We start from the raw sequence: 25,577 nt of genomic DNA, 5'->3' as shown, positions 1-25,577 counted from the left end.
ATACCGATTCTGATGGTTCCGTCAGCTTCCGCTTCGAATGCTAGCGCTGTACCACATCCGGGGAGCCATCTGGTGACTAATGAACTTACCATTTCAACTTCTATTGGGTAACGTCTAAATTCAAACCTCATTGTTTTAAAAGCCTTTCTCGTGGACAGTCAAGATTATCTTCTGATGACGCAGAGTAAAGTTCTCTGCGAAATGTAAAGAATTTCACCTTATTTTCTTGACACGGCATAAGCCCAAAAGCCTATTTCATGCCTAGAACTTTTATCCTTTTATGTTTGTTAAGAAAATATAAATTTTCCATCATATGATTCAACTGGCCAGACACTTCACATTGTTTTGATTCTTTTAATACATTGCTGGATGCCTAGGAAAGAAGAGTATTTGCACTTTACTGAGATAAGGGGTAAAGTTTGTTATGATTCTTCAAATACTTGATGTGAGATTGACGGGAAGGGAAAATACTTGCTGATAAAGACTTGGGATGAATGATTCTATAAGTTTTTTTTGTACATGGTTCAGTAGCTCAGAAATCATATAAAACATTACTGTGGAAGGAAATTAGAAAAATATTTGCATTTACAAGCTACTTTGCAGTCAAGGAATAGGTACTTGAATTAATTTATGTAAAGCGATATTTATTAAAACACATAACTCTGAAACCATAAGTAAAGTATTAATCACTATTGAAGATCCAAAAAGGTACAGATGGCATAGTTAGAAATCCAGATGAAACATATAAAAGGGAGACTCCAATAGAATGCTTGCAGACACTGCAAAAAAGATATAAACCACTAGAAAGAGGGGAGAATGCAAACTACCTACAGATATCAAACATGTAGTAGTTGAGGCTTTCACAGCCAGCATTATGAAAAAGTCTGTATTTTCCAGGCTTGTACGCATTAATCTAGGAGCATATCATTGTTATGCCTATAAAAAGCACTATGCGATAATATTTCAGCTTAGAACTCTGACCAGAAATGTTCTGTCATCTAAGGTTCAGTATTGGATGAACTATAGTATATCAACAAATTTTTCTTCTAAGTGATACATGTGCTGCAGGTCAATATTTCTCCTCTTAACATTGTCATATAATGGTATTTCGAAGTGCGGCGACTATATGATGGTCCCAACATTTCACTGAAAACTGCATTCGACATCTTCAAGAGTTCTGAATGACTTTGATGGCCACGAAGCTCTCAGTGGAATGGAGTGGTGTCACAATTCCACCTCAATATATAGTGAAGGCTGTGGTTTGTCACGGTGGGGGGAAGTCGCTGTTTGGCTGTTCTTTGGCCAATGATAGTGCAGGCTACGGTGTGCTGCTCGCCTGTTGGTCCGCCATGGTGGGAGGACAATCGTTGATTCTGTTCTTTGGCTAATGATTGAAGCTGTGTGGGACCTGGTGTTGGTCGACCTACCTTGATGGAGACAGACAACTGATCACCCATTGCTTTTTCTGGCCTGCCGCGACCACCGTGTCATCCAGGATCCACACTGCTTCAGTCGTTGGCCAAAGAACAACCAATCAGCGACCGCCTTCGCACCATGACGGACCAATAGGCGAGCAGTGCACCAAAGCCTGAACTATCATTGGTCAAAGAACAGCCAATCATGGCGGACCACAGTCTCCACTGTATATTGAGGTGGAATTGCAACACCACTCCATTCCACTGAGAGTTTCGTAGCCATCAAAGTCATTCGGAATCTTTAAAGATGCTGAACGCAGTTTTAGGTGAAACGTCGTGACCATCATATGCTCCCAGACCTACAAACCTGGGAAATACAGACATTGTTCAGATGTCAAACAATCATGTATGTATATTCCATCCTCAGTCCGAAAACTGGTTGGATCTTCAACAACTCCATCATTAGCTGTCATAGATGGCCTAGGCATCATTGAAGAGGTGTACTAGGGAAATGAGAAGTGAGATAGATTCCCGTTGCTTTCCTCACCAAGCTAGAAGTTTCTATTACATATCAGTCTGCCAAGCCCACTGACCCGTACACATGGCAGATGCCACCCACCCTCTGAGGAGAATCTGCCTTACAAGGGCTGCTCCAGGCTAGAAATATGGTTTTCCGTGGTTTCCCATTTTCACACCAGGCAAATGCCGGGGGGCTGTACCTTAATTAAGGCCACAGCTGCTTCCTTCCAATTCCTAGGCCTTTCCTATCCCATCGTCACCATAAGACATATCTGTGTCGGTGCGATGTAAAGCAAATAGCTAGAAATAGCCACACAAAATTATTACAGTATTGCTACTCATTGACTCACTCTTGAATTACTTGTCACTGATTCATGACCATCTCATAACCCACGTGAGACTGGCTCATTTCTTTCCAGCTTTGCTCTTTATACAGGGTGATTGGAAACAACCTGAATTGGGTATATGAGATTAAGAGCATTGGTCATACTAATAAATAATTCTTTATCCTATAATGAATAATAACATGCACACCATGGTGGAAAATGTCATGTACACCTGTACTTGGCAAAAGAAAAACCATCTTCTGTAGAGTATATGAACAAGTGATACCAATTAACAGAAGGAAAAACTGGTGATATGAAGAACCATATAAGCTTTCTGAGTGGTTGAAATCAATATTGGAAAGGACCAAACAAGTGTCAAGTCTCTGCTCTCCAGCAGAGTGTTGTTTCCAGAGCAGTTAACTTAAAAGAATCGCTGCACTTAACATAATATCATCTTATTACTTTCAACAAGGATGAGAAGGTCCACCTATTCAATACTGTATATAATATGTTAATATTATTTATTACATCGGGACTAGTTTCAACCCTTGTATTGGGTCATCTTCAGCCTTAAATTATAAATGGAAAAGAACATTACATGTAACTAGCAAACACCAACACCTGATATAATACTGTTGGCATGTCTTCAAACATTGATAATATATGTTGTGATTACACATGAGTCCATTAAAATTGATGTCTCTTGAATATACGTCCAACACTTGTGTGTCACTTTTTCTTTTAAGAAAATTGTAGTCTTGATATATTATGATGTCCTTTTTGCCTCAATTACTTTAAAATTAAGTTCCCTCCAAAAAGTACACTAAAAGGAAATCTTAATAATGTACTGTTTTATATTAAGACTGCTATCTTCTTAAAAGAAAAAGTGACACACAAGTGTTGGACGTACGTGCAAGAGATATCAGTTTTAATGAACTCATGTGTAACCACAACGTATTTTATCAATGTTTCAAGACATGCTAATAATGTTGTATTAGGTGTTGGTGTTTGCCTGTAATATGTCAGCCCTGTGGTGTAGGGGTAGCGTGCCTGGTTTTGGAGAAGTTAAAGTAAGGATTATAGCCGTCCCCAGATAATACCAACGGGCTGGACCGCGTGCTGTGTAAACAGAAGAGAAATGTATAAATAGGCAGCAATTAGTGAGTGTGGTCATTCATGGCTGAATACAATGTTGTGTGTGTGCGTGTGTGCGTGCGTGCGCGCGCGCGTGCATGCGTACATCTTGAAATAAATTAAAGTAATAAAACAGGCGCTGTTTTATTCGTAACACTAAGTATGTGTATGTTTAGTAAACAAAGTTAAGTTTGTTTGTTCAACCCTCGTCCCATTTCACTACCGGGTCAGGTATGAGGCGACGAGATGAATTTGTCGTGGCAGGTTTTTATGACCAGATGCCCTTCCTGACATAATCAGAGGAGTTAATGAGTTGAAATGAATCGCATAATATATGATAGTGAGAAGGGAGAGGGTGAAACCTGGTGCCAGCACATAGCCTACTCTTGTCGAATAGCACCAAGGGGTCTCCTCATCCGACAGACGAATCGCCATCAGTAGCGTCGTATGCCTTCACTCCATATGACTATTGCAGAGAGGTTTGGGCTTTAATCCAGGCTTTTGGCACACAATCTAGTGATTAGAAATTGTATACCACCACCTCCCCTACCCTGCCAACCAACAATCTGATGGTGAATTTTTTTTTCGACCAACGGGACTCGAACCAGCTAACCAAGGTGTCAGACCATTTAGACTTCAACGCTTTAATGATCATGGCCACCAGGGGGGCTAGTAAACAAAGTTAAGTAATCTGTGATATTACACTATAGGAAAATAATTCGGTATACCTTGATATAAATGGCTTTTTCTTTATTTGCATGCAGCGCGTGCAAAACGCCTGTGTTCGCTACATATGTGACCTACATTACTTTGACCATGTTACACCTGCCTACGATGAACTCGGTTGGCTAAAACTCATACAGCGCCGTAATCTTCATGCTTTATGTCTTCTTCATCGAATACTCTCCTTATGCTCACTTCCCTACTTGTACAGTCAATTTCACCATCTCTCATCCAATCACAGTTTCGGAACACGGTCAAAATCTGATACACTCTTATCTATTTTACCTCACTGCACCACACGATACACAAACTCATTTGTTATTTCTTCGGCACGACAGTGGAATACACTACTGTCTCTGTCAGAGGAACCTCAGCTGCTAGTTGTAGGCAACTTAGTCACCGATACCTACTAAGTAATAGATGAAGTCCCAAATTGTTATTCCTATGTTATGGAAATATTGTATATTTAGCCTTCCTCCAACTATAGACTTTATATAATCTCACTGTTATTATCAAGGTTAATTGAAATTAGGTAATCATGCCATAATTGTGTAAATCATCATCATCATTTTCCTGTTTTTTATTTTTGCTTATTGTATTGTTTAGTAGTTGCAAGTTGTTTCAGTTGTAAGTTTATTTATTTAAATTTTGCACGCACACGCACACGCACACGCACACGCACGCACGCACACACGCACGCACGCACACACACACACACACAGCGAATGCACTCGTCATAGCCATTTCATAACAACACTGTCAGTGTAGGAGCAGACAACATGGAAAGCAACCGTCAGGGACAGCGCTATACGACTTGGTTCCTATGGAAAGAAGGCGTGATCACTGAAGAAATTCATAGGCGCTTGATGGCAGTCTGTGAAGAACATTCGCTGTCACGGAAAACAGTTACTAAGGTTACTTTGCAAGGAGATTCCCACATTCCAATACTTGTCAATTTCTTATAGCTAGTTTATTATTTACATAACATAATCCAGCTTAATCTCTGAGTATAATACTAAATAGAACATGTTTTGTTCCAATTATGGAACATCTTCAGCTAAAAGATTTAACAAAAATTGACAAGACAAATAAAACACTTGTGATGATTCTGATAATGATGAGATAAAATGTTCATTCATTGGGTTAAAATTTTTCAACAAGTCAGTGTCCAAGTTAACGAATAAAATCGACGTACGGGACTTCTTTTTAGGCTGCGGAAGTATGTACTTGTTGAAACTTGAAGGTAGAATTAAGAATATTGTAAACGCTGTGATTTAGCTCAAATGTAACCGCGAAGGTGGTTGCAAGCCAACAAATGTAACCGCTCTTTCGAGCGCGTACATAAATCAAAAGTAAATGTTAATTTCGGAAAGTACGATTACCATTATAATAATAATAACATTAATATAGAAATAACCAGTAATAAATAATAATGAGATAGGAAAATAATAGCAGTAGTAAATAATATAATACTTAATAATATGAATAAGTAGGTAGAAATATAACGCAGTGGCGGAGAATTCATATAAACCAAAACAGGGAACACTTACAGGCCTTAAAATGACAACTAAGACAGGATGTGGAAGCTGCGGGAAGCCCTTATCGAGGTACATGGAACGTATGACGTTATGGGGGAGAAAAGACTTACAAGAAACGCCCTGTAGCTCAACTATATTAAAAATGACAAGAAAGTTTTACAAAATACAGTTCCGCGACACGGAAACAAGACATACTTAAGTAACTTAACATAAAACTTGATTTAACAATGAAGGTGATGCTACATTAAAGGTATAGTTTAAAGCGAAAGTATTTAATGGATGAAAGAATAGAAAGTACGGCAATTGGAACCTAGGGTAAACTCGGACTCATCAAATTAAACTTTTAAGATGACATTAAGCGAAGAAATAATGAAACACAAAAGGAATTAAACTAAATGAAACGAAACCTGAAAACATAGAGAATAACATAGCAAAAACACTGAAATAACACTTACTTCGGAAAGGCAGGAGTTCCCGAGGGCAGAAGCCCTCGAGCGCGAACGCTCGCTTCGGCGGTCGGATGGAAATGACGCCGAGCTCACGCATCATAATTCGAAGCCGGCCACTAGGCCGGAAATGGCCCGATTACAATCAACCAATAAGATCAAACTTACCCTAGATTCCTGGACCTTTTGCCAATAGAAAATCTCGTGACCATATATGGTCATTTTAACATCGTTAGCAATTGCACAAGTTCTGGAACATTACGATTACAACACCAACATTTCATCATAGGAAACCACACGTGTGGTACAGGTACAGGATGCTCCAAAATAAATCACCTTACAAATTTTACATCAGATTACATAAAAACTACATTAAAAAAAAAATCACTTCAAAACACTTTTGCGTGTTGCAATGTTCATACAGTTCAATATTTCTTGCGGTTACATGAAATTCCAGTAGAGTCCAGAGTTGCAAAAAAAATTAAATCCTTCAGACAAATAAAAAAATTAAAATTTACATTTCCAAACACACTGTAGTTTCAGTTCTCCGTCCCACCAACCGGTGACAAATATAAAAGATTTTCTTAAAATATGATTGTCGGGGGAACTTTTGAAAACAATCATAGTTGAAATTGAATTTAAAGTTGAAAGAAGTCTCATAGTCGGTCGTGTTGTGTTTAGCGTCCTCCCTTATGCCGTGTCGTCAACTGACTTGTTAACTTGGACATTGACTTGTTGGAAAATTTTAACCCAACTGATGTGTAATGTACCGTACTTCATTTGGGTAGAAAAAAAAAAAAGTGTAAAACAATATAGTATGCCCTTCGTATTTACAGTTATTTACAAGTTTACTTATGCTCGAATTTTTCACTTCACTTATTTTGTATTCATGAATGTGGTTGAACACAGCCCTCTGGCACATCAAACTCCTGCTCTCCAGTGCAGCCTCTCACAGCATAGTGTTGTCTCCAGAGCAGTTAACTTCAAAACATTCCCACACTTCGTATAATCAAGATCATCTTGCTACTCATTGTCCGGCTTCTTGGCTGAATGGTCAGCGTAGTGCTCTTCAGTTCAGAGGGCCCTGGGTTTGATTCCCGGCTGGGTCATTTTAACCTTAAACGATTAATTCCCTTGGCTTGGGGTCTGGGTGCTTGTACTTTCCCCAATATTCCTCCAACAAACACACAACACTATCCCACAATACAATAACACGCAGATTCCTACACATGGCAGATGCCACCCACCCTCTGCCTTACAAGGGTTGCACCAGCCTAGAAATAGCCACACAGAATTATTACAACTCATTGACGCACTCTTGAATGACTTTTCACTGACTCATAACCGTCTTATAACTCACTCAAGACTGACTCGCTTCTCGCTAGCTTCGCTCTTTATATAGGGTATTCAGAAACAGTGGGAACCAGGTATATGAGATTTAGAGGGTTAGTCATACTGATAAATAATTCAAAGGAAATAATTCAGTATTGCATGCCGTGTTATTTGATCAGTTGCTGAATTTAGCCAATCAGATCGCTTTGCAGTTGAATTCAAATGGACTTGGCGAGGCAGTGTTGCTAAATCTGCACGTAGCTTAAGACCAACTTGAGAGCACCAATCCAAGAAAAACAGCTCTGCCAGCGGAAGAGATTTGAACACGGACCTCCGAGTTGACAGGATTGCACCATAGCAAGTACACTATGGTGATACCAGCTGAAAGCCACGGTGTGTTTAATGCTAATTTCTCGGCATGGCTCACAAAGTCCAGAATTCATCTGCAAAGCGATCTGATATTGACTAACTTCAATAGCTGATAAAACTATAATGGTGCGAGATATCAAATTATTTTTTCAAATTATTTATCACTATGTCCAACCCTCTTATGCTCATATGCCCGGTTCACTTCATTTCCGACCAACCTGTATAGACCAGCAGAACATTCTCACAGTTTTCACTTCCAGATCATTATGGGCTCCTGCTCCATTATTGGCTAGCTTCCAGTTTCTTCTAAGGAGCTTCCTTATCGCTAGCCTCAACAATTTGCTGGGGGTGTTGTGTGGCTCACTCCTGGCCTCACACACATTGTTGCATCTTGCTGGACACTCTGCAATCTCAGCCTTCATTGTTACAATATTTTGAAGAGCTAATTCCTTCACTTTTAGCATATTACTCTGTGTACTATTTTCCCTGCTTCTCCCATAAAAGTATGTTTGAAATATTAAAGCAACATTAAGTTTTCTAATACCTTGACTTAGAGAATGTTTACTTGTGTTATTCAGAATATTCTTCTTAAAAGTGAATCATACCTTCCTCTTATGGTTTTGACGATAACGGATATGATAAGATAACATTATTTTTTTTAGATGAAATAATTCACCCCTCAAATGTGTTTCCATGTTATATTTGTTATGATATATATATATATTTTTTCTTCTTTTAACCTAGGATGGTTCATCTGGTTCTTATACTGTTGATCCTATTTTTGAAGAAGATGAAAATACTCAAGCTTCTGAGGAAGGTAAGTCTATGAGTTAACCAGAGGCGAAATAAATGCAGCATAGTTAAGCTGAGGAAGAAAAAAACAGAGACAATGATTGATTGATTGATTGATTGATTGATTGATTGATTGATTGATTGATTGATTGATTGATTGAGCAACATTACTGAAGATTTCATAAGAAGATAAAAATTACGTACATCATATTGTATATGAGCTTTTCTTATCCTTATCAGGGCAGTTACATTATTATATGATGTGTATGATTTGTGTGTCCTTGATCTTGTCTATGATATTTTTGTTTGCTCAGCTCATTTATAGATTTGTCGATAATCATTGGTTGAGTGTCAGTCTCCAAACCACAAGAACATAGGTTCAAACCCAACAGAAGTAGTGGATTATTTGAAAGCAGAGAAAATATATTCAACATTCCACATCGTTTAATGTTGACATCTAAAAATATCTCTTAAAGACCTGTTTGGCATTTACGGTACTTGACAAAATGTTCTCAAGTTTGACAGTGGATTTCCCAGTAGAGTTCTGGTCTCTTTCCCATCAAGAAAACCATAAATAAATAAATAAATGAATAAATGAATAAATGAATGAATGAATAAATGAATGAATGAATGAATAAATCACTCGACTTTGATCTACATTTAGGGCAGCCGCCCAGGTGGCATATTCCCTATCTGTTGTTTTCCTAGCCTTTTCTTAAATGACTGCAAAGAATTTGGAAATGTTAAATTTTTCCAGTCCCTAACTCCCCTACCTATAAATGAATATTTGTCCCAATTTGTCCTCTTGCATTCCAGCTATATCTTCATATTTTGATCTTTCCTACTTATAAACACACCACTGAAACTTATTAGTCCACAAACGTCATTCCACGTCATCTCTCCACTCACAGCTTGGAACATACGGCTTAGTCGAGCAGCTCGTCTCCCTTATCTCAAGTCTTCCCATCCCAAACTTTGTAACATTCTCGTAACGCTAATCTTTTGTCGGAAATCACCCAGGACAAATCGAGCTGCTTTTCTTTGGATTTTTTCCATTTCTTGAAGCAAGTAATTGTGGTGAGGGTCCAATACACTGGAACAATACTCTAGATGGGGTCTTACCAGAAACTTAGATGCCCTCTCCATTATATCCATAGTACAACCCAAAAAATACCCTCATAATCATGTGCAGAGATCTGCACCCTTTATTTACAATCCCATTTATATGATTATCCCAATGACGATCTTTCCTTATATTAACACCTAGGTACTTACAGTGATCCCCATAAGGAACTTTCATCACATCAACACAGTAATTAAAACTGAGAGGACTTTTCCTATTAGTGAAACTCACAACCTGACGTTTTACCCAATTTATCATCATACCCTGCTGTCCAACTCACAACATTGTCGAGGTATTTTTTTCAGTTGCCCACAAATTGTAACATATTTATTATTCTATACAGAATATCATCCCCCAAAAAGCCTTATGTCCAATTCCACTTCCTTACTTATATCATTTATATATATATAAGAAAACATAAAGGTCCAATAATACTGCCTTGAGGAATTCCCCTTTTAAAGATTACAGGATCAGATAAAGCTTCAACTACTCTAATTCTCTTGAGTTCTATTTTCTACAGTCCGCTTGACCTCCTGAATACAAAATATCTGCTATATCATGCTGGAATCCTACAAGTTGAGCTTCAAAAGAATAACCTTTCCCAAACTCAAAGCCGCCTTCTATCAAACCAGTTATTAATTTTGCAAACATGTCTAATCAGAAAAAATGCTTTAATAAAGCTTACATGCATGTCAAACTTTCTGGCCTGTAATTTTCAACTTTATGTCTAACACCCTTTTGTTTATACACAGGGGCTAATATATCAACTCTCCTTTCCTTTGGTATAGCTCCTTCATGCAAATAATAGTCAGATGAGTACTTCTGATATGGTACTATATCCCAACCCATTGTCTTTAGTAAATCCCCAAGAAATCTTATCAATTCCAGTTGATTTTCTAGTTTTTAACTTTTGTATCTTATTGTAAATGTCGTTATCATAGGTAAATGTTAGTAGTTCTTTAGTATTAGTCACCTCCTCTATCTGGACATTATCCTTGTAACCAACAATTTTTACGTACTGCTGACTGAATACTTCTGCCTTATGAAGATCCTTGCATACGCGCTCCCCTTGTTCATTTACCATTCCTGGAATGTCCTTCTTGGAACCTGTTTCTGCCTTAAAGTACCTATACATACCCTTCCATTTTTCACTAAAATTTGTATGACTGCCAATTATGCTTGTCATCATGTTATCCTTAGCTGACTTCTTTGCTAGATTCAATTTCCTAGTGAGTGCCTTCAATTTCTCCTTACTTCCACAATCATTTCTTTCCAACTTGCACCTTCTTCTTAGTCTCTTTACTTCTCTGTTGCAATATAGTGGGTCTTTACCATTCCTTACCACCTTTAAATCCACATACTTCTTTTCATATTCCTCAACAATTTCAAACCCATCCCATAGTCTGTTTACATTTTTATTTACTGTTTTCCACCGATCATAGTTTTTTTTTAAAAACTCCCTCATGCTTGTTTAATCAGCCGTGTGGTACTGTCAGTCCGGCTCCATGGCTAAATGATTAGGATGCTGGCCTTTGGTCAGAGGGTTCCCGGGTTTGATTCCCAGCAAGGTTGGGAATTTTAACCATCATTGGTTAATTTCGCTGAAATGGGGGCTGGGTATATGTGTTATCTTCGTCATCATTTCATCCTCATCACGACGCCTACGGGCGTCAAATCAAAAAGACCTGTCAAACATGTCGTCGGACACTCCCGGCACTAAAAAGCCATGCGCCATTTCATTTCATTTCATTTGTGGTACTGCCTAATAAGCCTACTTTTACGACCTTCCTTTCTATCAAATTTATTTTTAACTATGACAAAAGTAGCTTTGTGATCACTAATAACATCTATTACTTTGGTTTCTCTGTAGAGATCATCTGGTTTTACCAGCACAACATCCAGAATATTCTTCCCTCTAGTTGGTTCCATTCCTTTATGATTCAGCTATCCTTCCCAGATTAACTTATTTGTCATTTGTTGGTCATGCTTTCTATCATTTGCATTACCTTCCCAAATGACATGTGGTAAATTGAGATCACCCGCTATAATCGCGTTCCTTTCTAGATCATTTCCCACATAGCTGATTATTTTATCAAATAATTCCGAATCAGCATCTGCGCTACCCTTTCCCGGTCTGTACACTCCAAAGACATCAAGTTGCCTATTATCTTTAGAGATGAGCTTTACACCTGGAATTTGATGTTTGTCATCTTTAAGTTTTTCATAGCTTACGAATTCTTCTTTCATGAGAATGAATACTCCCCCTCCTACCATTCCTATCCTGTCTCTATGATAAACACTCCAGTTCTGTGAGAATATTTTTGCATCCTATTTTTACTGCATCCCAGTATTACTATCTTGAATATTTTTGAAGAAGGAGGTGATTTATTTTCTGTTGAAGATTGTGATTCTGATGATAGTAGCCTATATATTTCTCAGCCATGATTCAACTCCCAATACAATATCTGGTTAGTATCTATATTTGAAATTACTTAATTCTATTCCTTTCTTTACAATATTTCTACAATTCAACACTAACATTTTTATGTCATCCCAACTTGACTTCCACCTCCCTGTACCCGTATACCACTGCATAGACCACCCCTTTTCCCTGAATATACCTCCCTATAACCTTTCTAAACAAATTTCCTAACTTATGCGTACTACTGCGGTTTAAGTGAAGGCCATCCAAATTGACCTGCAAGTAGCTTAATCCTAATACTGACAAGGGTCAACATTTTTGATGTACCTTTCCTTTCTGTATTGCCAGCGTTGAAAAAATGTACTTCTGTGGGATTATTTCATCCATAAAATGACAAAGGCAGGACAATGTAATATTTTGTAAACCAACATGGCGGCTGGTAGAATATATGTGACCGGGAGAGTTGGCCGTGCGGGTAGGGGCACGCAGCTGTGAGCTTGCATCCAGGAGATAGTGGGTTCAAATCCCACTTTCGGCAGCCCTGAAGATGGTTTTACGTGGCTTCCCATTTTCACACCAGGCAAATGCTGGGGCTGTACCTTAATTCAGGCCATGGCCGCTTCCTTCCAACTCCTAGGCCTTTCATATCCCATAGTCGCCATAAGACCTATCTGTGTCAGTGCGACGTAAAGCCACTAGCACAAAAAAAAAAAAGTAAATGTGTTGGATGAAGTATTACTATCTTGAATATTTTTGAAGAAGGAGGTGATTTATTTTCTGTTGAAGATTGTGATACTGATGATAGTAGCTTATACAGTGAATCTGATATTGAGCTTGTTACAGTAAGTGACTGTAATGTACAAAATTTGACAATGAAACGTGACAGTGGGCAGCCTGGGGTGTAAACAGTGACTAAATTTCAGATTTTGATATTGCATTACAAACACAAATTGATACCGGTATAAAAATTTCAGATACATGAAATAGTGTACAATCCAAAGGGAGGAACTAGGAAGAGAAAGGGAGCAGTCTCACAGAAGTATGTGGAAGCTGAGCAAATTGGTAGTGGAAGATCAATTTTTTTGCATGATCAAGAGGAACACTTACCATTTCTCTAATTTTCAGTATATTGTTTTCAACACTTAATTGTAAAATCTACAAATATTTTTTGAACTTTATATATCTATGTTTTTTGGTAGTTAGGGCATAGGTTGAATAAGGGTCTCTCATACTAGTTGCTCCTCCTTTGGCGTATGCATATCATTGTGGCTTGCCAGAGTATGATTGTCTTTTGTTGATAATTCTAAGATGCTTCACTATGTTTTGTTGTTGTCGATTTAGACGATCAACCTGCAGTGCTTGCATCGTCTTTCTTCCTTGAAACAAGCTGTTGTCAGCTACACATTCCCAGAACCATGATTATGGTACACCTTTTCATTATTGGTTTCACGCTCATTTGCTAGTGATGAAAACCCATTGGTCTAAAACGTGAGGAGCGTTTAGCAGAGCGCCTCACAAAGGGAGTGAGCCCTGTCGTGTTGGCCATTGGCCTACATTGTTTAGAAAATTTTCTTCTGCTGTAGTTAGTACCAAAATCTAGCTCTATATTTCTCTGAGTGATGTCAATTTGCATGAAATTCCACGCAGTGGAAGTGGTGGTAGCCACAGGAAATATGGAAGATGATGCACGATTATTGATCTTACGTTATAAAAGTAAACATACTTCTTTGGATGGGTTTGTTGGTCCCTGGCATTCATAATGAACACATTTCTCCTCTTCAGGTAATATGAGGTAAGATTTTCGTTAACTTATTTAACTTTCACTCTAATGCATTCATGCTGAGGGAACTTCATTCCACCTCTACCATACTTAGCATTTTAAATGATCTAATTTAACAATAATTGTAATTTATAGTCTGATTGTGCAGTTTGTAATAATGTAAAATATTATCCTCTAACTTAATAATTACTGATGTTATAACCATTTAAGGTTTATGATGCTTTTTACCGAATTTCTCCTTGGCTGCTCAGAATTTGCAATGGGACAGTCCTAGGGTTAAATGGCATCAAGTCAAAATACACACAAAATACAAAATGCACACTAACATCAAAGGATTGTAGTAGGATTCAAGCCTGTGAAATGAAATTTCTTAGAACTGCCCTGCAAAAGAAACGACTTGATCACGTGAAAAATGACGAGATCCGATCTAACCTAGGTCTAAATGAATCGATGGAGGAAAGACTTAGGTCACCGAGCAAGTGGCCGTGCGGTTAGGGTCGCAGCTGTGAGCTTGCATTCGGGTCTATGTGGGTTCGAACCCCACTGTCGGCAGCCCTGAAGATGGTTTTCCATGGTTTCCCCTTTTTCACACCAGGCAAATGCTGGGGCTGTACCTTAATGAAGGCGACGGCCGCTACCTTCCCAATCTCCCTCCTTTCCTTCGCGGAAAACATTCGATGTGTTAATGCGACGTTAAACAAATAGCAAAAAAGAAAAAGAAAAAAAAAAAAAGGAAAAAAAAAGAAAACCTTAGGTCAGGTTTGGGCATGTCAAAGAAATGAATAGCACAAGGTTATCATGTGCTTATTTGGAAAAGAGAATGACAGGTAGAAGACCAGCTGGATGATCAAGAAGAAGATGGATGGACCAACTGAGGGAAGACATGGAGAGAAGAGGATGGGATTGGGAATCTGTCATGGATAACAAAATCTTTTTGAATAGGCAACTTTGGAAGACACTCGTTTTCAAACACCCTACCCGGCTTGCTGGAAGGGCAAACCAATGGTGATGATGATCATGATGATGAAGTCAAAATACATGCACTTGGTATATATACTAATAGACATAACATTTTGTGCACCCTGTAAAAGAGCATTTGGTACTGCAGAAATTGATGTGGAAGATATGCAGCAATTAAAGTTTTATAGAAGTTTTATTGAAGTAAATTATGTAGATACTGGACCAAGGGCTCTTTGGTCACGTTTTGTGAGGCTTGTGTGAATGGCATAAAGTGTTTTTTTATCCAGATTTTCATCGCAGTTTTTCTTTCACCATGAACAAGCAATTGCTTCAAGTTAAATTTAGAGGAACTCTACACTGGTGTGAAGATTGGAGGAAGAACTATAAACAATTTGAGATATGCTGATGATACAACCTTGCTGGCTGAAACAAGAAAATCTAAAGCTTTTAATTTCCCGCGTCCATAATGAAAGTGAAAAAACGGGTCTCTATCATCTTAATATTAAAAAGACCAAAGTAATGACTACGGATGAGCGTGGTACAGTGTAGAGTTCCTCTAAAGCTAAAGGGGGAAGAGATAGAGTGTGTGCGGGATTTCATCTTCGTAGGAGCCAAAATCAGTCAAAGTGGAGATTGCTATCCTGATATCAAAAGACTGCTTTCACTTGGACGTATCGCTATGATGAGTATGTCTCTAATCTGGAAGAGCAGAGATATCAGTTTGGCTACCAAGTACAGATTAGTCAGTGTGATTATATTCCCACTGTACATGTATGGATGTGAGAGCTGTACGCTGAAACAGACAGACAAGAGGAAGATCGACGCTTTTGAGCTCTGGTGTTGGCGAAGAATCTTATGAATACCATGGACTGCAAAAATCACCAATAAGGCAGTTTTAGATCGCATCAAGCCCCGTATGTCATTGGTTGGTAAGATTATGAAGCAGAGACTAGCTTACTTTGGCCATGTTATGCGATCAGATGCATTGGAAAAAACAGTCGTGCTAGGAATGATCAGCAGTACAAGAAGAGAAGGTCACCAGAGGACTCGTTGGTTAGACACCATTAAAATAGACACAACCCTCACCCTGGAACAACTAAAGGAGGCAGTGTGGAACAGGACAACTTGGGGAGCGCTAATTCTTAGAATCGCTGATAGTTGGATTTGACTGAACAGACGACATCATCATTCATGTTGGAGTCCTTATTGTAGGGTATATGTATAAGGAACGTCTTAATTTGTAATTTCAAACAATACACTAAAAGTAAGATTTTTATTTGAAAAATTGAGTGTCCGAAGTAAACCTGCATTTCAGGTAACATTGGACATACCGAGCTCGATAGCTGCAGTTGCTTAAGTGCGACCAGTATCCAGTATTTGGGAGATAGTAGGTTCGAACCCCACTGTCGGCAGCCCTGAAAATGGTTTTCCGTGGTTTCCCATTTTCACACCAGGCAAATGCTGGGGCTGTACCTTAATTAAGGCCACAGTCACTTCCTTCCCACTCCTAGCCCTTCCCTGTCCCATCGTCGCCATAAGACCTATCTGTGTCGGTGCGACGTAAAACAACTAGCAAAAAAAAAAAAACAAAAAACAAAAAAAAAAAAAAAAAACATTGGACATACATGTTTTCATGCTGTATATTTGTCCAGAGTTTTATGATACTGTATATGGGGGTTACTTTGTAAACCTAAACAGTAAAAAGAAAGCTGGGTCGAGTGGCTGAGATGGTTGAGGTGCTAGCATTCTGATCCTAACGTGGCAGGGTCGATCCTGGCTCAGTTCGGCGATATTTGAAGGTGCTTGAATACATCAGCCTTCTGTCGGTAGATTTACTGGCATGTAAAAGAACTCTCTGAAAACCATCAGAAGTATTTAGTGGGGAGGAAAAACAATAACATCATTGTTATTATTGTGCTAATGTATATAAGGTTAGGAAGGAACAGTCTTCTTATCCATAGGATATAACCAATTTGAAGCATGGCCTTCAGAACTATGTATAGTTGTGGTGTATAGCTTGTAGATGTTGTTTGTGTATGTTTATATTGGTCTCATCACGTGATGATTGTTGTTGGTGTTTATCATCTTTTATTTTGTTTTGAGAGTAAATTCATGTAGTGAAATTGTGGTAAATCTTTTATTGGTGGAGTAAGGTAAAACCTGGCATGCTACCCAAATTTAATTTCAGGGTAAACAGCAACAGGTAAGGTAATAAAACAAGTTTGGAGCCTCGTCATCCTGATTCATTATTTATATTTTATTCTAGTTACAATTTATCCATTTCGTATTTTCAATATCGCCAAAAGATTACACTCATGCTGAAACTTATAACCTGACTTTTCATCCCATTTACCATCATACCATTGTCTGCTGTCAATCTTACAGCATTTTTGAGGTCTCTTTTGCAGTCACTCACAACATTATATCTTATTTATTACTCAAAACAGTATAACATCATCTGCAAAAAGCTTTATCTGTGATTCATGTTCTTTACTCTTATCATTTGTGTGTATTTATATATCTCCTCCCTGCGAACCATGAGACCTTGCCGCGGTGCGGAGGCTTGCGTGTCCCAATAAAGCAGATAGCTGAGCCGCAGGGCCAACCATATCGGATGGGTATCTGTTGAGAGACCAGACTAATGAATGGTTCATCGAAAGAGGGGTAGCAGCATTTTGGAAGTTGCAAGGGTGGCAGTCTAGGTGATTGACTGATATGGCTCTGTAATAATACTCAGCTTGGCTTAGCCGTGTTGATACTGCTACACAGCTAAAAGCAACGGGAAACTACAGCCATAATTAACTCCCGAGGACATGCAGCTCTCTCTGTATGAATGATGTACTGATGATTGCTTCCTCCCAGGTAAAATATTACTGCGGTAGACTAGTCTCCCATTCGGATCTCCGGGTGAGGACTACATGAGAGGGGGTGATCATCAGGAAGATGGATACTGACATTGTGTGAGTTGAAGCGGGGAATGTTAGAAGTTTGAATCGTTGTGGTAGTTTAGAGAATGTGAAAAGGGAGATGAATAGACTAAAGTTAGATGTAGTCGCTATAAGTGAAGTATGTTGGCAGGAAGAACAGCATTTTTGGTCAGGGGACTAAAAAATTATCAACACAAAATCAAATGGGGTAAATGCAGGAGTTGGTTTAATAATGAATAAGAAAATAGGGCAGCGGGTAAGCTACTATGACCAGCATAGTGAAAGAATTATTGTGGTCAAGATAGACACCAAACCAATGCCTAACACAATAGTGCAGTAAGGTAATACAGTAGGAGAATTTGGGTTGGGACAAAGGAATGAAAGAGGAAGTCGGCTGGTTGAATTCTGCACTGATCATAATTTAGTCCTTGCCAATTCTTGGTTACATCTGCAACAACCCTTCTAGCAGCAGGAAAGGCCAAGAAAGAAGAGGCAACAGAAGAAGGAGACAAGCAAGAAGATGAAGGTCAAAACAAGATCCCAACTCACGAACAGGCTCACAGTGCTTTTGTAACATAAAGCAATTTGCCATTTCATCTAACTTTTGCACTCTTGTTGAACTAATGTACTCACCTCAGGACTGCATTCAGAAAGACACGATTAGAAAGAAGATGAAACAAGTTTATTTGTTTGATCTGCGGAAGAAATCTTAGTGTTGTGTAGTACTATATAGAGTTTTATGATGTAAATAAGTTTTATGGAGCGTATATCTAGTGTTCTGAAATAATATAATATAGTGTTGTGTCCTTGCCAATACTTGGTTCAAACACCACAAACGACGGCTGTATACGTGGACGAGACACGGGAACACAGGAAGGTATCAAATAGACTTCATTATGATTAGGCTGAGATTCAGAAACCAGATGTTTGATTGCAAAACTTTCCCAGGAGCGGACGTGGACTCTGACCACAACCTGTTGGTCATGAAATGCCATCTGAAGCTGAAGAAATTAAAGAAAGGAAAGAATGCAATAAGATGGGAGCTAGACAAGTTGAAAGAAAAGAGTGTGAGGAATTGTTTCAAGGAACATGTTGCACAAGGACTAAATGAAAAGGCTGAAGGAAACACAATAGAGGAAGAGTGGATAGTCATGAAAAATGAAGTCAGTAGAGCTGCTGAAGAATGTTAGGAAGGAAGAAAAGATCAACTAAGAATCAGTGGATAACTCAGGAGATACTAGACCTGATTGATGAACGACGAAAATACAAGAATGCTAGAAATGAAGAGGGCAGAAAAGAATACAGGCGATTAAAGAACAAAGTGGATAGAAAGTGCAAGGTAGCTAAGGAAGAATGGCTGAAGGAAGAGTGCAAGGATGCCAAAGGTTGTATGGTTCTAGGAAAGGTAGATGCTGCATAGAGGAAAATCAAGGAAACCTTCGGAGAAAGGAAATCTGGGTGAATGAATATTAAGAACTCAGATGGAAAGCCACTTCTAGGGAAAGAAGACAAAGCAAAAAGATGGCACGAACATAACCAAGGTAAAGATGTAGATAATTTGGTTCTGGAACAAGAAGAGGCTGTTGATGCTGACGAAATGGGGGACCCAATCTTGAGGTCAGAGTTTGACAGAGCTGTGAGCAACCTGAATAGGAACAAGGCACCTGGAATTGATGACATTCCCTCTGAATTACTGACTGCCTTAGGAGAAACCAGCATGACAAGGTTGTTCCATTTAGTGTGTAAGATGTATGAGACAGGAGAAGTCCCATCCGACCGGGCGAGTTGGCCGTGCGTGTAGAGGCGTGCGGCTGTGAGCTTGCATCCGGGAGATAGTAGGTTCGAATCCCACTATCGGCAGCCCTGAAAATGGTTTTCCGTGGTTTCCCATTTTCACACCAGGCAAATGCTGGGGCTGTACCTTAATTAAGGCCACGGCCGCTTCCTTCCAACTCCTAGGCCTTCCCTACCCCATCGTCGCCATAAGACCCATCTGTGTCGGTGCGACGTAAAGCCCCTAGCAAAAAAAAAAAAAAAAGTCCCATCCGATTTTCGGCAGAATGTTGTTATACCTATCCCCAAGAAAGCTGATGCTGACAGGTGTGAAAACTACCGCACCATTAGTTTAGTATCTCATTCCTGCAAAATTTTAACACGTATTATTTACAGAAGAATGGAAAAACAAGTTGAAGCTGAGTTGGGAGACGATCAGTTTGTCTTCAGAAGAAATGTAGGAACACATGAAACAATCCTGACTTTACATCTTATCTTAAGAGGATCAAATCAAGAAGGACAAGCCCACGTACATGGCATTCGTAGATCTAGAAAAGGCATTCGATAATGTTGATTGGACCAAGCTATTTGAGATTCTGAAGGTGATTGGGATCAGATACCGAGAACGAAGAATTATCTACAATCTGTATAAAAATCAGTCTGCAGTAATAAGAATCGAGAGCTTTGAAAAAGAAGCAGCAATCCAGAAAGGAGTGAGGCAAGGCTGCAGTTTGTTCCCCCCTCCTTTTCAATATTTATCTAGATCAGGCAGTAAAGAAAATCAAAGAGGAATTTGGAAAGGGAATCACAATCCAAGGAGAGGAAATCAAAACCTTGAGATTTGCCGATGATAGTGTTATTTTATCTGAGACTGCAGAAGATCTTGAGAAGTTGCTGAATGGTATGGACGAAGTCTTGGGTAAAGAGTACAAGATGAAAATAAATAAGTCCAAAACAAAAGTAATGGAGTGCAGTTGAACGAAGGCAGGTGATGCAGGAAATATTAAATTAGGAAATGAAGTCTTAAAGGAAGTAAATGAATATTATTACTTGGGTAGTAAAATAACTAACAATGGCAGAAGTAAAGAGGACATAAAATGCAGATTAGCACAAGCATGGAAGATCTTTCTTAAGAAAAGAAATTTGCTCACTTCAAACATTGATATGTGAATTGGAAAGATATTTTTGAAGACTTTCATCTGAAGCGTGGCATTGTATGGAAGTGAAACATGGACGATAACTAGCTTAGAAAAAAAGAGAATAGAAACTTTTGAAATGTGGTTTTACAGAAGAATGCTGAAGGTGAGGTGGATAGATCGGGTCACGAATGAAGAGATACTGAATCGAATTGGCGAGAGGAGATTGATTTGGCTAAATTTGACGAGAAGAAGAGATAGAATGATAGGACTCGTCTTAAGACACCCAGGACTTGTTCAGTTGGTTTTTGAAGGAAGTGTAGGTGGTAAAAACAGTAGGGGTAGACCAAGGTATGAATATGACAGGCAGATTAGATCAGATGTAGGATGCAATAGTTACGTAGAAAGGAAAAGTTTAGCACAGGATAGAGTGGCATTGAGAGCTGAATCAAACCAGTCTATGGACTGATGACTCAAACAAGTGTTGTGATAGTGCCAAAATGGTATATTGTGTATCATTTTGTATGTAATAATAGGTAAGGTAAGGTAAGGGTTATACTGCCCGAAGGCAGGTCCGAACCTCTGCAGAGGTGTTCCTGAGCCGGAGTTTACGTGCGGTAGGGTGGCCAGTTCCTTTCCGTTCCTCCATTCCCTTACCCCCCCCCCCCCACCAACAGCACGTGGCAACCCATCCATATCCTGACCACGCCCAGTGTTGCTTAACTTCGGAGATCTCACGGGATCCGGTGTTTCAACACGGCTAGGGCAGTTCTATGTAATAATTAACAAATCAGTGTACTGCAGTACTATGTACATCAACCTGAATAGCTAAGGCAGATCTAGGTAAGCTCTAAATAATATTTAAAATTGCTGTTTACTGTTATAAGGCAAAAACCCAATGTTTTGTATAATGTGGAAACTTGTCTAATTCAGAAATATTTTTTGGTCCCTTGTGATTCCTCCTTGAGCATGTTTTACTGTATACATATATATAAATGGTATGCCCGTGTGGGGATTTACCGGTTACCTCCATCGGGCGCGTCCCATTGGAATTGGGGAAGCTCGCTGGCTCTGCCGCCAGCAGAGTCAGAGGGTAGTAGGGAAATAAAATACCACCGTGGAAAAAAAAAACAACTGGTCTCTTGCCAGGGTTACGGCGAAGACTGGTAAATGACCAGAAGCCAGAAAACATCTTGAGGCAACCTTTAGGGCTAACAACCTTAGTTGTAAAAGGATGGGTACCCGTCCAAAGCAAAGTCAAGTCAAAAAGCATGATGGCACAACATTTCAAGAAACATACCCCAGGGGGTAAATCTTCGGATAAATCCCTCGTCGTGAACGCCACGGCGCACGAGTCTCGTTTGGATTCTGGGGGAGACCCGACATCATGCAAGAGACGAGTCGGAGCGTTTCGGTGTACCCCGAAGAGTCAAAAACTCGGGCCAAAATCTAAAACCTTTCTAGCAACTTTCAACATAAATTCACTTACACAAACTGGCAAGCTGAAAACCCTCACCAAAGCTCTTCACGAAAATCAGATATCCATAATGGCCCTACAGGAAACAAGGTACACAGATGAAGAGATTTTTGAATCCGAAGGCTACTGATTTTTCAAGAGCAAAGCGCAAAGAGGAATCCTCAATGGAGCTGTGATGCTTGGAACCGCGTTTGCTGTTAGAACCAAGATCCTTAAATCGGTTGCAAATCTCGAACCTGTGAATGACAGATTGTCTATACTCACAATTAAATGCGCGAACAAAACCTACGCCCTAGTTAACGCACATGCTCCTACAAACGATAAGAACAAGTCTGATCCAGACGAAGTTGATAATTTCTGGGACCTACTGGATGAAAAATTAAACAAAATCCCCAAACACCATGTCAAGCTTCTTTTGGGTGACTTCAGTGCCCAACTAGGTCATGAACAGAAGTACAAGAAAGTTATAGGAAATTACCCTGCTCACAAAAGAACCAATCCCAATGGCAAAAGACTGGTGTCCATTTGCGAAAATCACAACCTGCAGGTCATGTCGACCCACTTTCGCCATCTACCCTGAAAGCAAATGACTTGGCGTTCTCCTGTCCAAGCTCTCGGAGAGTTCCAAATTGATCATGTTGCAATCTCCAGGAGAAACAGCCCTGAGATTATGAATGTCAAGGTAAAGAAAGGCATCAATGTGGCCTCAGATCATTATATGTCTCTTATCAAATTCAAACCAATTCTCGCAAACACAAGGAAGACAACCAAACAAATCACACGCTTCGACAATGATAAACTTCGGCAAAGGGTCGAGGAATTCCAGGAGAAGGCTAGACCAAATGACTGTGACTTTAACAACGCCAAAAGTCTCCTTGTTGAGGCCGCTGAAGACGTTGCAGAAATCAAGAGAAGCAAAAAGCATGCCTGGTGGAATAGTACCTGCGAATCAGTCCTCCAAGAAAGACTCAATGCGTGGAAACAGTACTACTCTATGAAATCAGAAAATGATTGGGAAACCTACAAAAGCCAACATGCCCAAGCAGCTAGGGTGTTCAGAACTGAGAAACGTAAATACGAACAATCTCTCATTGAAAAGATGGAACAAAACTTTAGGAAGAATGAAAGCAGAGAGTACTACAGAGCCTTCAAACCAAACTCACTGGCTATAAACCACCATCTCTATGCTTTGAGTGAAAGGACGGCACACTGGCGACATCAAATGAAGAAAATTGCAGCATTCTGGTAGATTACTTCAAGAATTTACTTAATTGCTCTAAACCGCAAAGCACCATTGAGACCAAGGAACCCTTACTCAGGTACCCAGATTCCAGACCACCTGACAGAGATGAAATCAAGCGCCACATTACCTGTCTCAAAAATAACAAAGCGCTGGGGGAAGACTCAGTAGTAGCAGAACTATGGAAATATACCCCAGAGGAATCACTTGATATCTTGCAAAAGCAAATAGAAGAAATTTGGAACAAGGAGACCCTACCCGAAATTGGAAAATAACTTTGATCCATCCATTACACAAAAAAGGCAGCATGAAGAACATCAACAACTACAGAGGAATATCTTTGCTACCCGTGACTTACAAAATTCTATCACTTGCCATACTGGAGCGTTTGGAAGCACAAGTCGAACATCAAATAGGTGAATACCAAGAAGGGTTCAGAAAAGGTCTCTCAACAGCTGAACAGATCCAAAATCTCAAAACGATCATCAGATATTGTACACTAAGATCCAAGCAGTATGTGTCTGTCTTTGTGGACTTTAAGAAAGCATACGACTCCATTGACCGGGAAGTCCTGCTAAATATCTTAAATGAATTTGGAGTTGATTTGAAACTGCTGGCATTAATTAGAGCCACCCTGACCGATACAAAATCCAAGGTGAAGGTCCACGGATGTCTCTCGCATTCCTTTGACATCAGAACAGGAGTCCGACAAGGTGATGGGCTATCCCCGATACTCTTCAACTGTGTTCTTGAAAAGATCATCAGAACCTGGCGGGTGAGATTACAGGAAACCAACTACAGTCCATTGAGAATAGGAACCAAATCTAAGGGGATCGCAACAGACTGCTTAGCATTTGCCGATGATATTGCTGTTCTCTCAAACGACATAAAAACCGCTAGAGCTCAAGTTGAAATTTTAAAGGGAATTGCCGAACAAACTGGTTTGCAGATATCGTTTGAGAAAACAGAAGTAATGACTAACATCAAAGAGGCTCCACCAAAACTCCATACAAAATACGGGGACATCACCCGAGTAGACAAATTCAAATACCTGGGTGAGATCATCATGAAAAATGGACTGGACAAAGAAGCACTTCAGGAGCGAGTACGCAAACTGGAAATAGCCTACCAAACATCCCGCACAATCTACAACAAAAAATGCCTTTCCCAAAACACCAAGATACGTCACTATGAAACAGTTCTGAAGCCAGTAGTTCTATATGCAGCCGCAACCCTGTCTCTAAATGCCAACAGAGGACTCCTTGAAGAACTGGAGAAAAGAGAACGCAAAATTGTGAGAGGAATCTTGGGATCAAAGTACAGAAATGGAATCCATCAAAAGAGATCCAACAAGGAAGTCTACAGCAAAATAGAGAAAATTACTGACACAATCAGAAAAAGACGGGCACAATTTTACGGCCATCTGAATAGAATGGACGGAAGAAAGTTAACTAAAGAAATCTTTCACTTTTTTGATTCAAACCCCAAAACCACAATTCCCTGGTTTAGAAATACCAAAGAAGACCTGCAAATGCTACATATCTCAGCTGAAGACGCCCTTAACAGAGATCTCTTCCACAAGAAAATATTGACGAACGGGCTAAACCAAGACGAGCAACCGAAGAGAAGACACGGTGCCCCCTGGACAGAGGAGCGTAAGCAGGCCCATTCACAAAGAATGAGGGAAATTTGGACTCTAAAGAAGGCCAAGTTCAGTGTCAAATGCAACAAGACTTAAGGTGGTCCTTGATGGCCCCAGCGAATTATATATATAAATGGTATGATTAAAGGACTGGAATCACAGATAAGGCTATTTATGGATTATGCTATATTGTATAGACCAACGGTTGTAGCCGTTTTGAAACACCGGATCCCGTGAGATCTCCGATGTTAAGCAACATTTGGCGTGGTCAAGATTTGGATGGGTTGCCACGTGCTTTGTTGGGGCCTAAGGGAATGGAGGAGCGGAAAGGAACTGCTCACCCTACCGTATGTAAACTTCGGCTCAGGCACACCTCTGCAGAGGTTCGGACCTGCCTTCGGTGAGAATACACGCTTAACTTACGTTATATTGTATAGAATAGTAAATGAGTTGAAGGATTATGAGCGACTGCAGGGGAACCTAGACAATATTGTGACATCGAC

The 25,577-nt window shown here is 39.6% G+C and overlaps 1 protein-coding gene across 2 annotated transcripts in view; it reads left to right on the top strand.

The window, feature by feature from the left end:
- LOC136867039 (uncharacterized) overlaps positions 1 to 25,577 on the top strand; it is a 121,480-nt gene that overhangs the window by 80,205 nt on the left and 15,698 nt on the right. For both annotated transcript variants that reach the window (XM_068227002.1, XM_067144139.2), the window contains exon 5: positions 8,547 to 8,619. In XM_068227002.1, the coding sequence (XP_068083103.1) occupies positions 8,547 to 8,619 (73 nt within the window). The remainder of the gene's footprint in view (positions 1 to 8,546; positions 8,620 to 25,577) is intronic.

The sequence above is a fragment of the Anabrus simplex genome, chromosome 3, assembly GCF_040414725.1.
Source record: "Anabrus simplex isolate iqAnaSimp1 chromosome 3, ASM4041472v1, whole genome shotgun sequence".
NCBI classification, from domain to species: Eukaryota; Metazoa; Arthropoda; class Insecta; order Orthoptera; family Tettigoniidae; genus Anabrus; species Anabrus simplex.
Note: the sequence above shows the minus strand (reverse complement) of the source record. Positions and strands in the feature narration are given on the sequence as shown.